This window comes from Micropterus salmoides, unplaced genomic scaffold, assembly GCF_014851395.1.
Source record: "Micropterus salmoides isolate LMB-PRFRI ecotype aquatic unplaced genomic scaffold, ASM1485139v1 Ms_hic_scaffold_11, whole genome shotgun sequence".
In the NCBI taxonomy this organism is placed as follows: domain Eukaryota; kingdom Metazoa; phylum Chordata; class Actinopteri; order Centrarchiformes; family Centrarchidae; genus Micropterus; species Micropterus salmoides.
The window spans coordinates 26,192,194-26,207,928 of record NW_024040152.1 but is presented as its reverse complement, the minus strand read 5'-3'; the positions used below and the strand labels follow the sequence as shown (position 1 = coordinate 26,207,928).

The 15,735-nt window shown below is 39.1% G+C and overlaps 1 protein-coding gene across 3 annotated transcripts; it reads right to left on the bottom strand.

The window, feature by feature from the left end:
* Window positions 1-1,174: 1,174 nt before the first annotated feature.
* On the bottom strand, window positions 1,175-15,283 carry LOC119897959 (phospholemman-like). 3 transcript variants are annotated; one of them, XM_038712020.1, is made up of 8 exons: window positions 15,130-15,283; window positions 6,139-6,194; window positions 5,012-5,044; window positions 4,572-4,595; window positions 4,252-4,326; window positions 4,090-4,126; window positions 3,920-3,963; window positions 1,175-1,904 (listed from the first exon to the last, which is right to left on the bottom strand). In XM_038712020.1, exons 2-8 carry the CDS (start codon window positions 6,170-6,172, stop codon window positions 1,885-1,887), a joined length of 267 nt encoding a protein of 88 aa, XP_038567948.1. In that variant the 5' UTR covers window positions 6,173-6,194; window positions 15,130-15,283; the 3' UTR covers window positions 1,175-1,884. The 3 variants fall into 3 exon arrangements, with proteins under 3 accessions (XP_038567948.1, XP_038567949.1, XP_038567950.1); XM_038712021.1 differs by having other exon boundaries at window positions 15,139-15,283; XM_038712022.1 differs by lacking the exon at window positions 15,130-15,283 and adding an exon at window positions 9,140-9,255.
* Window positions 15,284-15,735: the final 452 nt, after the last annotated feature.

Sequence of the window (15,735 nt, the reverse complement as noted above, 5' to 3'; positions counted from 1 at the left end):
TTAGGCCTATCTGGTTGTTCCTCACTGGAAGTAACTACTCACAATTCTGTGTACAGTACTGTAAAGTGTTAGCAATGGTAATAATTACACCAAAGCTGTTGTGACAAGTCAGCTGCAGTATAGGCCTATGCTATATTTATATTTAGGCTATAGCCTATCTTATTTTTTCATTCAGGCTTTCACGCGTGCGCACACACACACACACACACACACAAATATGTTTAATGTTCTTGTCTTGATCAATGTTTTGTCTGAACCTTTGTCAGTTTAATAAGTTTGAACTGACTTACTTACCTTACTTGACTTTGCAGTACAAATGACAAACAGCAATTTGATCTTGAAAAAGGCATACTAAGCTCCAACTGAAAGCCCATACACATCCTAGGCATACTCATACAGGTTTTTTACTTCTACTGCTCTCTCAGTAGCTCTTTCTGCCAAGGCACAAGATAAAGTGATTTAATGTTTAGAATGTCCTTATCTTTACCTATTTCCAGCTCAGCATTGGCACAACTTATGCTCAACGACTAATATGACAACATCCTCATGACCTGCTGCAGGTTTATCTACTCCAGCCTCCTCATGCGCCAACAGCACTCCTTTTATTGAGTGGCGCATAAACAAAAGCTTAATGTGTAGCCAGTCTAATTGAGTTTGGTAACATCTATTGTACCTCTGCCTATCATCAACCTGAGCAGAGGTCTTATCAGCTGATATCAAGTGCTGATAACTTTTATAATGCAGAGAGCTGAAATAAAAAGTAATACAATACTGTATTACTAACAGTGGCTGGATACAGTTTACAACCGCTCATACAAGAGGACAACTTTAAAAGCAATGGCAGTTGAACTAGTACATTCAAGACTGAAAGTTTGTATTTGTAACAAACTCATACTGTATTTTCAATATGCGCATTGAAATGTTGGAGTGGCATACTCATAAGGATGACCTGAAACTCTAATGTGCAATAAGAAGAACAAGTAGAGAAGAATTGGAGAATAAGAGAAAAGACAAGCTGTATTATGTATTGAAGAGAGAAAGGGCATATTTCAATATTTCAAACTCTCTTGCACAAACACACATATGCATGCATGCACGCACACACACACACACACACACACACACACACACACACACACACACACACACACACATAAATAAAATAAAATGTAGCTCAAAGTCTTTTTGTTTTAATAAGTCTTTTATAGAAACATTTCTTCTTTCTGTATCTATGAACAGTGCAATCCACTACTTTCCTCCATAAGGCTAAACATGGGAATTAACAGATTATCATTAATTATCAACACCACTCTAAACACTCATGACTATATCGATTACTTGACATGAAAGCATGGACAGTGGGTTAGGTTGGCCACAGTAAGCGACTAATATCTACATCAATGTTTACCTTACACGCACAGTACAGACGATGGAAGTTGACATTGACACAGCTTACAGTATGTGGACACTTAAGGAGCTTTTTGGTAATAGGTTTGCGTTACCATTGTATGAAGTCACTTTTAGTCAATAAACCAAAACATCAGCAATGAATGACAAAAGCATTCACTCACCCCAGAATAGAAGGAATTCTCAAAAGGTTGGATATGACCATTTCTTCACATCAAAGCCATTTCAACTTCTAAATACCCCCCAAAAAGTTCAACTGATTGAAGTGAAAGTGACAAAAAGTGAAGGTGCAGGCTGCAGATGAGTAGCTCAATTATCAGCCAGAACGCCTCCCAGCAGGTACACACAGGCTACTTTCTGATGCTCTCTAACAATAAAACAAAAGCCTCTCCTTGGATGTATCAAATCCTGCTGCTGCTCCTCCGTGTTATCTGTTGGTTGCATGTTCGGGAAGTCGGTGTGTGTTCTGGTTGACATCTAGCAATCGCAGGAACGACCTGCAGACAAACAGACAGAGAGGAAGGTGAGTTTCCAAAGTCAGATTCTGCTTAAGAATGTAATGTAACATAATACACTGGGTTAAAATATTACATTTTTATTTTTTTTAACACAAACTTTTACGGTTTTATTTATTTTATATACATATATATATACTTTTTATAGTGATTAATGAACTGTATGAAATGAATTGTTCTTTTTGTAATTTATTTGTAGCTTTGGCAATATCATTGTGTTACATTCATGCCAATAAAGCTAGATTGAATTATCTTTCTTTAAAATTTAAAGAATAATTCCATTAATTTATGATGTGATTTAAACTGTAGTTTTACAACTATTCAGAGCTTTATTTATATTTCATAATGTATGACATGTCTGTACTGTATGACTTTCTCTTTACATCACTATTTCTTGTTATTACTGTTATTATTATTTTTGCAAATGTTACTGCCTTTTTTTCTGCAAGAAATCATAGTTACAAACCACTATAACCTCATTTGAAGTATTATTTCTTCCATTAAATGAATTAACTATATTATAATTATACTGTATTGACAGAAACAGAATCTTTGACAGTATGCCATTGTGCCCATGCAAGTGGAAATTGTTCAATCAGTGCACTGTCCCTGTGGGCCTTGTTGCATATGTACTGCACACACACGCGCACACACACACGCACACACAGTGTTTTTCCATATGGGCCACCTGTGCATGTTGTTTACATCAGAGCTGTTAAAATCAAACTAGCTAGGTTTTCCACTAGCATCTGACATAACCAGTGTCATCAGTGCTGAGGCCCAGAAACTACAAATTTGCATTAGAAAGTGATGATGTGGAATTTAAAAGAGGCAGATGTTTCCCATGTTCAAATAAAAAGATACTAGCATGATGGAAGGTGTAGGATCCTGCTCTGTTCTGGAGTTTGGCCCCTATTATGGACTCTCTTTTGTGTCTCTCTACTTTATGGAAGTGCAATAGGACTACATAAATTACTGGAGTATCCCTTTAAGTATTAAGACTGGTAGAAGTCTTTTTCACTGCAGTGGTACAGGAGGTACAGTAAAGGTCCTCTATCATGCATTAACAAGATGCAAACAATAATGCCCTCTAGTGGCTGAGTTAATAATCTTCAACACAGTTTCAATCTCAGTGTTAAAGTGTCTTAAAGCTTCTTTTACCCCATGATGTAAGACATACACTGTACAGTAGATGTATACATATTCTCTGTTTCATTGGTACATAGTATTTCTGATTCTGAAACTGTACCATGCTTGATGTGTGTGTAAGTTTCACCCAAGAGAGCACCTTCTACATTAAATAGAAGTATAGTTGCTTCTAACACTACCCTTCCTCCCCCTCCTTCCACGCCTGCCAGAAACCCAGAGTCCCACCACCTGTCCATGGCATCTGAGTCCAACACTTCCAGAGCTTTCCATACCTTGTCAGTGTGTGACATGAGTCCGTTTACAGTTAAACAGATGGACAGAGTAAATATAACTTCAGACCGTAACAGGATGACAACTGGGTGATGAAAACTTGAATATTTCAGAGGGTAAGAAGCTGTGCATCTTGCTAAACACAAGTCTACATACATGTCTACTACATATGCCGTATTTTATTTGGAAAACAAAAACATCAAAGCAGAAGTGGGATAACAGGTATATTTATTTAGAATAGTTAGCTTGTGGTAATCGGAAAATGGACAAATTCTCTGCTCTTCTTTCAGCTTGTTTCTCTTGTCATGTGTCTGTGGTCACAGGCAATCACCTTTTCTGTTGACAACTACAAACACACCTTTCTTTGGGGGTTACTAAATATGTTAGTGGAACTGAGTATATATTAAACTGTAAAAGTGAAACCCGTGAATAACTTTTATTCGTTCAGCCGTTCCAGGTTTCACCTCTTCAGAATGTCATCATCATAGCCTTGGCAGCTGGGGGTTTTAGATAGGATCTCACACCCAAGGCAGCTAAAAAGGTAAAGAAGGGTCTGCTTGGAGGTGAACAAACATTACCTTGATCGGAGAGCATCTGCTGAGCATTGCTTCCTGTCCTCCTTCTGAAAATAAAGGCGAGAGTAAGAGAAGAGAAAAGCTGTTAAATATTAAATGTAAAATGTTCCTAGTTTTGAGTTTCCACTGCAATTACACAAATGTTTTTCAGGTTCAACTGTATGAAGGCTCACCTCCTGTCCTGGTTGAACTTGCACCTGCAGTGTCCACCTGGAACAAGAGAAACAACACATCGACTTACTTTATGATATCTGTGTGTATTTGAGCTTCGTCTGTGTCTGTTTATCACTATGTACGTATGTGTGGGTAAGGTGTGTGTGTTATTTGCATCTTACTGAACAAGATGGTGATGCCAATGAGACAGAGGACGGCAGCTAGAATCAAGCCTCCAACACGCAGTCTATGGTAGTCTGCACAAAGAGGTCATGGTTACCATTTGAAAATACATACATTAATATAACTAATAAAAAGCAAAATGACATGGGAAGTACCTTTAAAAGTAAGATACTTTTTTATTACACAAAACCTTTAAGTACATGTAGAAAAATGAGTTTTAAAAAAAATCAAAATGCCCTTTATGTCAGTGATACAGATCATCTTCCTAGTTCCATCAATATATAAATGAAAATAAGTTAAAAATAAAACACTGAATTACCAAAGGTAAACGGGTCATCTTCCACTGTAGAAATGAAGAGGATCAGAGGAAAGTTAGTTTGAACAGCAGACAAATGAAGATATACAGAAACATCCACATTTCCAACCATGACATAATGAGGTCAACAGCATAAAGTGAGGTGACAAAACACAATGGCCTGGTTTCATGCTCTCGCTAATGATTGACATACCTGACAATCAAATCAATACATTTCAGCTTAAAACAAACATTACACCAAATTTGATAAATATACAAGTCCTTTTTGGATAAAACCTATTATTTGAAAGTTTGAGTTTATTCACAATACCACTTCAAACATTACAAAAATACAATTAAGGGTACAGAATGTTTTATTAACCATAGATAATACTCAAATATAATTACTACTAAAATTAAAAGAAGAAACCTTTTAAACTATATTGACATGTTAGTGTACTTACAGTTCTGTTCTTCTGCAAACACCAGGGACACAACTGCAAGAGTTCAGAAGGAGAGATTCATTTTACAATAGTGAAACACAGCTTGAGGCATCTCACTTTGTTTATCAGGGCTCATGAGGGTGAAAATTCTAAGAAAAATAAATCATTGCTGTTGGTTTAATTGGTAAGTAAAGATTCATGAGGTCTTAACGCTGTTAAAATACATTTAATAGTTTAGTTTTGTAAACTTAATATTGTAGTAAATTTTTTATTTTCAGTGTTTTGAGGAAAGACAGGTAAATCACAGTGTTTGTTCTTTGGCATTGTTGACAAATGAAACTGTCTGCGTCAATGAATGAAACACCTCTTAAAAAGCTTTTAAATCTTCCATCCATCCATCCATCGTCAACACGCTTATCCTGCGTACAGGGTCGCGGGGGGCTGGAGCCAATCCCAGCTTACATCGGGCAAAAGGCGGGGTACACCCTGGACAGGACGCCAGTGCTTTTAAATTTTTGCTGTGTTTATTGGAAATCCAGATCTGTTTGAAAAGGCTAAAACAACCTGTCTGTTTCATCTCTCCTCCTCCCCTTCATCTTCTCACTTTTACACGACCTGAAGGAGCTGTGGATGCTGTAACACTCACCATTTCAACACTGTAAGCACAAAGCACTTCATTTGCCACCTTACTTACAGTGTCAGGGATTTGCTTTCTATTACAGTCTGTTTCTATAGGAAACCATAATCAGTCAGATGCAAATTTAGAGTGAAAGGGCAACCAGACAGCCGTTGACGAGGCAATCTCTGACCACTCATCCACCCTGCTGCCTTTTGTCTCATGTCAAACATGTTACTCAGTGTCACAGACATATAAATAAGTGAGCAATGTGCTGATGGAAGACAAAGCTTCAGGCAGAATTTCCTCTGTAAAGAGGAAGTGGAGCTGTCAAGTTACAAGTACATAGTGACGCAACATAAATAGCGTTTAGTGTTAGGTCTCTCTGGTTGACTAAAACGGATCAATACACTGACAATATACAGTGAAAATGAAATTGATTTTCTTTCTTTCTTGTTAGAATAAAGAAGTTACTAATTTAATGAAGGAATTCTTGAGGATTTGTAAAAAGAAAAACTGTGATTTTACTTACGTGTCACCAAAACCAAAGCAGAGATCTTTGACATCTTCAAGCTTGAGGCTGTTTACCTGCAGAGATAAATACAGACAAACAATCAGGAAGGTAATTCAATTCATGTATACTAATAATATTTATGCATGCAGCGGGCATATTCTAAGTTAGTTACCAAGGCAAAACCACCTCAGTAATAAAGATATGTAACTTGTATTAACTAAAAATCCTTTACTTTTGACTTATGCTTGCATGTCGATTGAAACCATTAACAACTAACTGTGGTGCACTGACGGGGAATTTGCAGGCTATAGCTACATTAACATGTGGTAAATAACATTATCTCCAGTCCCATTGGCACAAATAATCTAATTTTAAATGTCCATGTTAGAAAGCTGATTAAGGTACTCCAAAATGGCTCGGATCAGCCAACAGAGCTAAGAGCCTTTCCGTGTTTTCCGAGGGCCACTAAAAGAATTTAAACACACAGAAACTTACAGTACATGCCTCCGTTCCGTCTGAAGCACGCACAAAGAAATCAGATCGAATTTAGATTGGCACAAAGTGCTCTCTCTTTCACACTTAGAAACTTGATCTGATGTCGATGGGTACAGAGTGCTTTGACATGGCAGCATTACACTGCTGCCTTGTCAAAGCTTCAATCTTTTTCTCTTGTTTCTCTTCCTTTTCTCTTTTTTCTTGTTTCAATGCTACCTTTTTATTCACAACAGGCTTATTCCGCCATACATGTATTTGTAATCACTTGCTGCTACTGTCCAGATTTGTGCTTTGTTTTAAATTAGTTTTTACTTGCTTACAAAGAAAATCCATGAGAATAGTATCAAAGTGTACTCACCCCCAAAGCTATTCCTGTCTGTAATATCATTTTAATCTCATTTCTAGCGTAATCAGCCATCAGTCAATCAAATGCCATCAGTCAATGGAGATATATTTATTTTCTAATGCATGCTAATTATTTAAAAGTGACAAAAAGCTCTCTTATCTTAAATACCTCCAGCCAGAGTTCTCTTCTGACAGAGACAGAATTTACATTATCACTTATATTATCCTTTATGTACAATTTCCTGACAGCTGCAATTATATCCCCCACACTGTCTGAGTGGCTCAGTCTCCATGATGTGTTAGCTGCCCTGGTGAAGCAGCAGCAGCAGAGGTAACGTCCACTGGGAGGAGACACACCTCAAGTAACACAGCAGTTGATTTTCCGCTTACTGCACCTTTAAGCTCAGAACGCTCAGCAGTGAAGAGCAAACACACATCTGTGCACATTTCAAACTGGCATTTAAGCACGGTCATGTGCGAGGGAAAACTGGCATGCATATATAAAAACGCATCATTTGGATGGCATCAAATTCAAGTTGGGTTGACTGACTTGAGTGTTTTGTCTAAGCGGTAGTCTGAACACACCTCACCTTATCCATCAGCAGCATTGGAGCATCTAGTCAAATGAGTTTACTGATTGCACTGGTCGGAGTACCTGCTTAAGCTACTGCTTTCCCTGTACAGCAGTCTGATCGTTCTGTCCTCTTTGTCTGTTCAGACTTAAACTTTATGATATATTAGGATATGAAACAGTGTTTCCCATTTGAGAAGGGTGGAAGAAATTGAAAAGGACAAACAAGAAAACGCAGTGTTGAAGGTTAAAGGTAGAGTAGCGCTGTGGAACAGTTTCTTTTATGAGTACATCTCTGTTTTGTTTGTCGCATGCAGGTAGTTTTTGGATGTTTGTTTTTAAAGAATCTGTAAGGATACAGTGACCTATGAGATCCCAATACAGGATGTAAGTAAAACAATGTGTCTCCCTCCTTTGCTGTTGGTATTTGGAGTCTGACAAAAAGGGAGAAACAGAAGAGCAGGACCAGTGCTCCTCTCCTGGAGCCTCTCCACAGCAACCAAAGGCGAGGCAGGGGAATGTAGGGGATGGGAAACAGGCCAACAACCACTAGGGAATGGTTTACCTCCGGAGAAAAACACACAGAGGGTAGAGAGGAGGGCAAACACAGAAACTGGAGAGAGGAGGACAGAGACTGAGAAGAAGACACAGAGGGCAAACTGAGGGGGAGGCAGAAGAGAGAAAAAGAGGAGTGAGAAGAGACAGGACAGGATGAGAAATGTTAAAGAGCTGGCACCTCCCTCCTCCTATTTGAAGATCATATTCTAAAGCAAATGTTAGTATAAGGTGGAGCCAGGAGGTGTGTGCTGGAGCTGTGTTTTCATTGTGTTTATGGCTTGCTAAGAAGACAAAAGCACAGCACCTTGGTAGATAAGTAACGTATGGTGCACATATCAAGCTGGGTGCTTCTACAATATTCAGCATCAAATATCAGTGGTTCAGGCCTGCAACGTTACATTTTTCACTGATTAATCTGCAGATAATATCGTGATTAATAGGCAAATCGTTTTGTCTGTAAAATGTAAGACAGCAGTGAAAAATCACAATTTCCCAGAGCCCACTGGAACATATTCCACTAGCTGGTTTCTTTGTTACATGCATATTTTTTTTTTATTTAAATTGCTACTTGAACAATTTATAGATCAAATCAGACCAAATAATTAAAAGTAGTTGCAGATTCATATTCAATTGATGACTAATGAACTATTTGTTTCACATCTAATTTCTCTGCAACTTCTACAAAATAAACAAGGATCACATTCAGTCATAGCAAAAAGTTTGATCTAGGCTGACAAATATAACCAAAGAATTTCTGAAGACTCGTGCCTCATACAGAGTAGTTTCTTTCCCTGAGTAAAAATTCCCCTGTGGAGCCACATCTCCAGCTCTGCTTGGTTCAGGGATAAAGACTTCTCTGTTCTGGCTCTGTCACGCTACTCTGCCTGTCTCTGACTGTCCCTCGTTTTTTGTTTTTGCTGCATCTCTCTTTTTCTTCCTGTCTTTAGGACAGTTTTTCCACTTTTTTTGTCTCCTGGTCTCTGATTGTCTCTCTACACCCTCTGTTTCTTTCATTGTCTCTTCTCTCTCTCGGTCTGATACTCCACTTACCGGAAACACTTTAAGAATCGCCCGTTTGTTTGAAATTACTGTAACACACTGCTGTTCTGCTTTTGTTGAGCTCCTCTCCAACCTCTTTAAACCTCTCCTCTACTACTTCCCCTTTCTGACACACTCCAGCACGTCCTTGCTCCTTCACTCTTCCCTTCTCCTCTCTTGCTGTTAAGTCTTTTCCACTCATTTATCCCTTTCCTTAGAAACTCCCTAAAGCACAGGCTTTCTAGGCTCTATGCCCGTCTCACGCTCACACACTATCATCTTCTCTTTACCTCCCACTCTTGTTCTCTTCTTTTATCCAGCAGTAATCCCACACAGTAAGCTGCAGGGCTCTCAAAAGAGTCACAACTTAAATGTAGCCATGTATCAGTCAATCACTCTGTCTTTCACTCAGTCAGGGACCCACTCACAATTCACTCAAGTTAATATTTGCTGTGAAGAGTTTTCATAGCGATTATTTCTTCTCTAAAACATGTCTCACATAGAAATCTGTTAATTATCTAGAGTATCAGAGATTACTATCTAACTAACTAATTTAAATGTTGTTGTTTTTTTACTGCTGCGAGCACCACAGATGAAAATCAATCCACTGGGGTGGAGGCAGATATATTAGAGATACTAATGCTGCGTTCCATTTACCTCAGAAATCGGAGCTCGGAATGACGTCACGCCCGAGTTGACGGCGTACCAGTTACAAGTCGGAAAACCTCGCACTATCAGCCGTTGTTTACAAATGGCCAGGTTAGCCATTGTTACCAGCACCGGCTGATAAAAACGTATTACGCGTTACGCAGTATTTACGCATACTAAACACAGTAGCAACATGTCCACAGACAGCACTTTGTGTACGAAAATTTATATGAGATACAAATACACAGAAGTGCTAATAAACAGTATAAACTAAAGCGTTCACTAACTGTTGCTGGAGCAGCCATCTTGGGTCATGAGGTCGCGGGTAGTGCGATTCTCCCGACTTTCCGAGTCGGAGATCCGACTGGGAACTCGGAAATTTTGACTTCCCAGTACAACTGGAATGCACCATAACATCAGATCTGGTCACTTAAGCCCCAAACTATCTGAATATACACATGGCAAAAGGCCAACCAAAAACCTATTCTTCAGTCCTGCAGCTAGCAGGGAAAAATCGTTGTCGATGGTGACTATAAGGAAAATATGTAAGTGGGCATAAATGTCTTCATTCAGCCATAATTCTGACTGTGAAACTGCTTCTCTCCAACACTTCAACCAACAGACAAAACACACAAATATACACATTGAGGGACACCAGCTGGCTTTGAACATGAGACAAGTGTTTAATCTCTTGTGACTAAGTAAGGGGACAGCACACATACAGACACCCCTACAAGCACATTCAGTACACACACACACACACACACACACACACAGCATGTATGTAGCTTACTCCCTTTTTCCATCACTCCCCCACCCACTTGTTTGAACCCCGGTGTGTGTGTGTTCCTGTACTGCACTACAAAGACAGCTGTCTATTCTCAGTGGCATTTTTTATTCCTAAATTAGCAGCACTGGATTCCAGTGTTCAACACATCCTTCATGAGACACACACAGGAAAGTCTCTGAAGCTAAACACAGTGTGAACCAGCTTTGTACTTGAAGAAATGAATATTTTGCTTTTATCACAGCTGAGACACAGTTGAACTTAGCTTAACTTGTTCCTCCCTACACACTCAGCGATTTGTTAATTTTATGACCATAGTAAGCTACATGATGTATCTCTGAAACCACTTGCCTGGAAATTACATTGATAAAGCACATGACCTCATGGGTTCTTGAATTATTAAAAAGTAGACTTCTTTGTCTCTGTGGCCGCTGAACAGCTAAGTGATAACAGCTAACAGCTACTGAACAAAGATGAGTGTGAACAGATGCAGCTCAAGTGTTGACTCCACTGATGTGTAAAAGGAAAATGAAGCAAGAGAGTTAGAATGGAAGAGACTGGGGAATCAGTGGAGGCAGTTCACTGATTAAGAAAGGGAAAAAGGGACGGAGAAGGAGAAAGAAAAAGTATGGCACAAAAAAGATTTCAAGATGGGAAACAAGAGCGAGCAAGAGAGAGAGAAGGAGTTTTCAAGGAGAATTCAAGCCTGAGGGAGTGAGGGGGGGAGGCAGGAAGACAGGAGAGAGTGCGGTTGAGAAAGAGAGGGAATGAGAAGGGATACAAAGAGACAGACAGAGGGTAAGAGGGAGTGGAGCATACTGGAGCCATGAGTCACACATGGTGACCACAAAGCTAGCACTGAGCGGCTAGCAACAGGCAGCACATTACTCTACATTTCTCTAATCTGTCACCTTCTGTCAATAAAATGTTTAATCTTGCATGTACTAACTGCTCCAATGAACTTTGTATAAGACCCGACTAGGGCTGCAACTAATGATTATTTTCTCGATTAATCGTCTATAAAATGTCCATCCGTGTATCCCACAAGCCCATGGGGATATCCTTAAATGTCTTCTTTTGTCCACAACCCAGAGATATTAAGTTAACCAGACAATATTCACATTTAGGAAGCTGGAATCAGAGACTTCTGACTTTTTTCTGAAAAAAACAAAAAAACAAAACAAAACAAAAAAAACCCTCAAAACAATTAATAGTTTAATTGAATAGTTGCAGATTAATAGTTGCAGCTCTAGACCTAAATCAACTGCTGTGCTTCCTACATGTTCACTTTTTAATAAAGCTGTACCTCTGATTTGATTACAGTTCTGTATTAAACTGTTTCTGTAGCTGTGAGCTGTAAATAAACATATCTGGGCTGGCTAACAAATTAGAAACGACTAGCTGTGTCTCTGCTGAGCTGTAAATAAACGCTGTGTGGTTGCATAGGCTAGGTCACTGAAAGTCACAGTCACATCCTCTGTATAAAATCAATGTCTTCTTGTTGATGTTTCTAAATCTGTGTTTAAGAGCCACCAAAGTGATGTGAGGAAAGGTGAGGAGAGAGTGTCTCTCGCCTGAGCGTGCTCTCGCTTTTCACCCCTCCACCTCTCTCAACTGTTTCCCCCACTTGCTCTGGTTTTCTTTTTCAAGAATTGTGGTCATGTGAGGAGAGGTGAGGACAGCAAGCTAAGTCTGTTTCACCTGAGAAAGGAAAGACACCTCTTGTCTGTCGCCACCTTTGTTCACCCTCTCTCTCACCTCTCTCTCTCACACCCCGTAAGCTCTCTTGCTGCCTCACTCTTCTCTCTCTGAAAAACTGTGATCATAAATGTAGAATAAAGGTGCATTTAAATCTGTCTAAAGCAAAACACAGTAGTTAGGCGGGTGTGAGTTGGATGTGTGACTGTATCTTTCTCTCTCTGCACACATCTTTTAAATTGTCAGTAAATTATGCTATGCAGAAACAGTTTGCTTACTTTTACAACATCAAGTACAGATTGCGTTGTAGGGCAGGGTTTTCACAGCATGTCGGAGTACTAAAATATCCAAAAATACATTTGAGACTGTGGTTTGAGTATAACTTCTTGAGGAAACTCTGAAATCAGATCTGTTTGTTGCTATCTAAGCACAAGTATGTGTTGCATGGCAAAATATTGGTTTGTTTTGGCAAAAATGTTAATAATCCACATAGGGGCATTTGTGCAGACAAATCACCGGTTACTTATATAAAAATTATATCCATGGATAAGAAGAAAACTAAATGGTATATTATCTTCCCCTGCTATATTTAATTAATCTATGAAATATATGTGTATTCAAAATTATGATTTGTCGGTGTAATGTACATTTTTGGATCCCCCACTTGTGTAGTTCTACTTCCATTATTGAAGTTATGAATTTTTACAAACCCCCACAGAAGGGACAGCAACTTGTTGCAAGACAGACAGTAGTAGAAGTGTATAATGTATAGAGCCTAAGTCACTCGCTTCTGCTTCCAGCCCATGGGATCTTATTTCAGAAGAAATATGTATAGTAGTCAATCGCGAGAGACAACTTATCTTTTTATCCCGTTAGAATTGAGCCCTGAATTACACATACGATGTTGGTCAATTTGAAATATAATTTTGCAAGTCAAGAAAGTTGCAGTTTGTCATAAAACAGTTAACTTAAATGAACTACATCTCTAGTCTCGCATAATATACGTCGGCAACATGTTAAATCGGTAATGCTAGCTAACGTTCATTGCTTGGTTGCTACTAGCTAGGTAACTTAGCAATGTTCCACGCAGAAATATATCTCACCTGATGTGTTTAATCCAACAACTCCTGGTCCTTTTATCACATCATTCTCTCATGTAAGTCACATATGCGACTTTTGTGATTGTGGTCTTTCGTTTGTGGTAATTATGTATTTTCACAGTCTGACCTCAACAGTTTTACAACAAATTGCGACTTTCTTGATTTTAAAACTTATCTTTGAAATTGACCAACATCATATGTGTTATTCAGGGCACAATTCAAAAGGGATCAAAATATTTGTTCCTGACTTCCGTACAATATTTTTCCAAAATAAGGTCCCATGGTGGTCCACCGAAAGGGGAGGGACTTAGGCTCTGTAAGTGTAGAGACCTGCAGATAGCGTGCCAATGAGTATGTTAGCTCCATGGCAACACCCCTTGCTAAAAACATAATGTCACTACAGTACTCTATGGTTCTGCTGTAACTCCTGCACAACTAATTTCTCCCTCTGTCTTTGAGCAAAGAATATAACGGTCAAACCAAACTTTGACCCGTACACCCTTTGCTCCATGATTCTGAGGGACGGACACTAAAAACCTGATGTTTACCCATGCACACTCTGTTTCTTTAACCATGTGGTCGCAGAAACACATTGATAATGTAAAAATTAAATAGTTGAATTAGTTAATTGCTGATCAATGTCCTTCCTGTGTAAAAATTAAGTAGAAACCTCCCTTACATTAGTGCTGAAAGAATTAGACAATAATGGATAAATGGAAATTATTGCAGGTTAGAGCACCTGATGTGTTAATATGATTGGTTTCTAACATTTTAGGCTACATAATTAACTTGATTAATCTAACAAACAATCAGTTTTTGGAGTCCTTTATTTCTTACACTTTTACATTTTTAGGTTGCAGCAGAATTTGACAGCTCCTGTATCTGCCCTTGTCCCAATCTGCCCTTGTGCCACATAGTGGCAAACTGTTATCACCACTGCTCTTATCAGCCCGCCTCTCACACACACACACACACACACACACACACACACACCAGCTCACAGTATGAGTTCAATAAAGCATGTAACTAACAGTAGGACTGACTATATTGCAAAAAATCCACAATGACATTCTTCTTTGGGACTGTGTGCTGGAGGAAAATGTCTCACTCACTCTTTTTACATGTGCTTTCTAATACCATTTCTTTAATGTCATAAACAGGCTTCGTCATTAATTTTATCTGCTGAGTTTTAAAATAAACAAAGACTGAAGGTGCAAACAGACGCATAACAAAGTTTTTAGTCGATCAGTGCACTTTAAGCCTGCAGTTTGTATATTTTTAAATCCAGCTGACATGAATTATGTGGTCAAAGCGCGTGAAGGAAGGCTATCCGGGGCCGTTACGCACGTTGGCCCGTGAGCGCGCGCCGTTCCATTGTCCTGGCAGTGGTGGCTTTAGTGCATGTGTTGTAGCCTACTGTACGCTCGCATTTTAAAGAGTGACAGTTTTCTCTGAAAAACGTTTATATGTTTTATTTGAGCCTTTGTGGGTTTTGAATTAACTGAATAAGTCAGTTGATAAGAAATACATTGATTAAACAACAGTTTTCAATCGCGTAGAAACCTAAAATAAGCTTTAATCCTTAAATTAAAGCATCCTTAAAATTAGCATAACGTCATCTAGGCCAAACTTCAGCAGACTAAAAAGATGCTCACGGTCATATTGGGAAAAAACTTTAACTTCATAAACAAATTTGCTTTAAATGAAGAAAACACTTGAGAAGACAGTCTTCTGTGAAATATGAGCTAATTTCTCTGGTCAGCACTTACCTCACTTACAAGCTTTAGCGGCCACAAAAACGAGGAAATTACTCTCACGCAGGCGGATCTCTGACTGAGAACCAGCGACTTTTCTCCACAGTGCGGCAACACCCTGCCGTCAACGACACTCAACAGGTTGGCTTGGTTTTAGAAAAGGGGGCTGAGTTTGATTTTGTGGGTGAATCCTGATCCCGGGTCGGTTTCTGCGGTCCTGCTGGCAGCTAAAGAGTGGACGACTGAAGACGAGCGCGGCACGGAGGCTGATCCAGGATCGGGAATTTAGAACCGGTAGGAGGAGTGGAGCATTAATGTTTGCTTGTCGAGAACGAAGGTGTCGAAGTTTGTCGAGTTAGGCTGACTTACTTCTACAGGGGGATGTCACATTATGTTCCTCATAATGCTCTTTCAGTAACCGTCTGCAACAAAGACTAAACTAAGCTGCAAATGTGAGACAGACTAAATATGTTGTGTTGCATGTGTTTACAGGAATAAACAGATCTGGGCAAAATTGACACATTTTGAAAACATGAGGAGGGCTTCATTTATTTCATATTACTCATGAAATGACAATCTGTGAGTGTGCTTTCACATCTTTCATAGTTTAAGCAATAATTT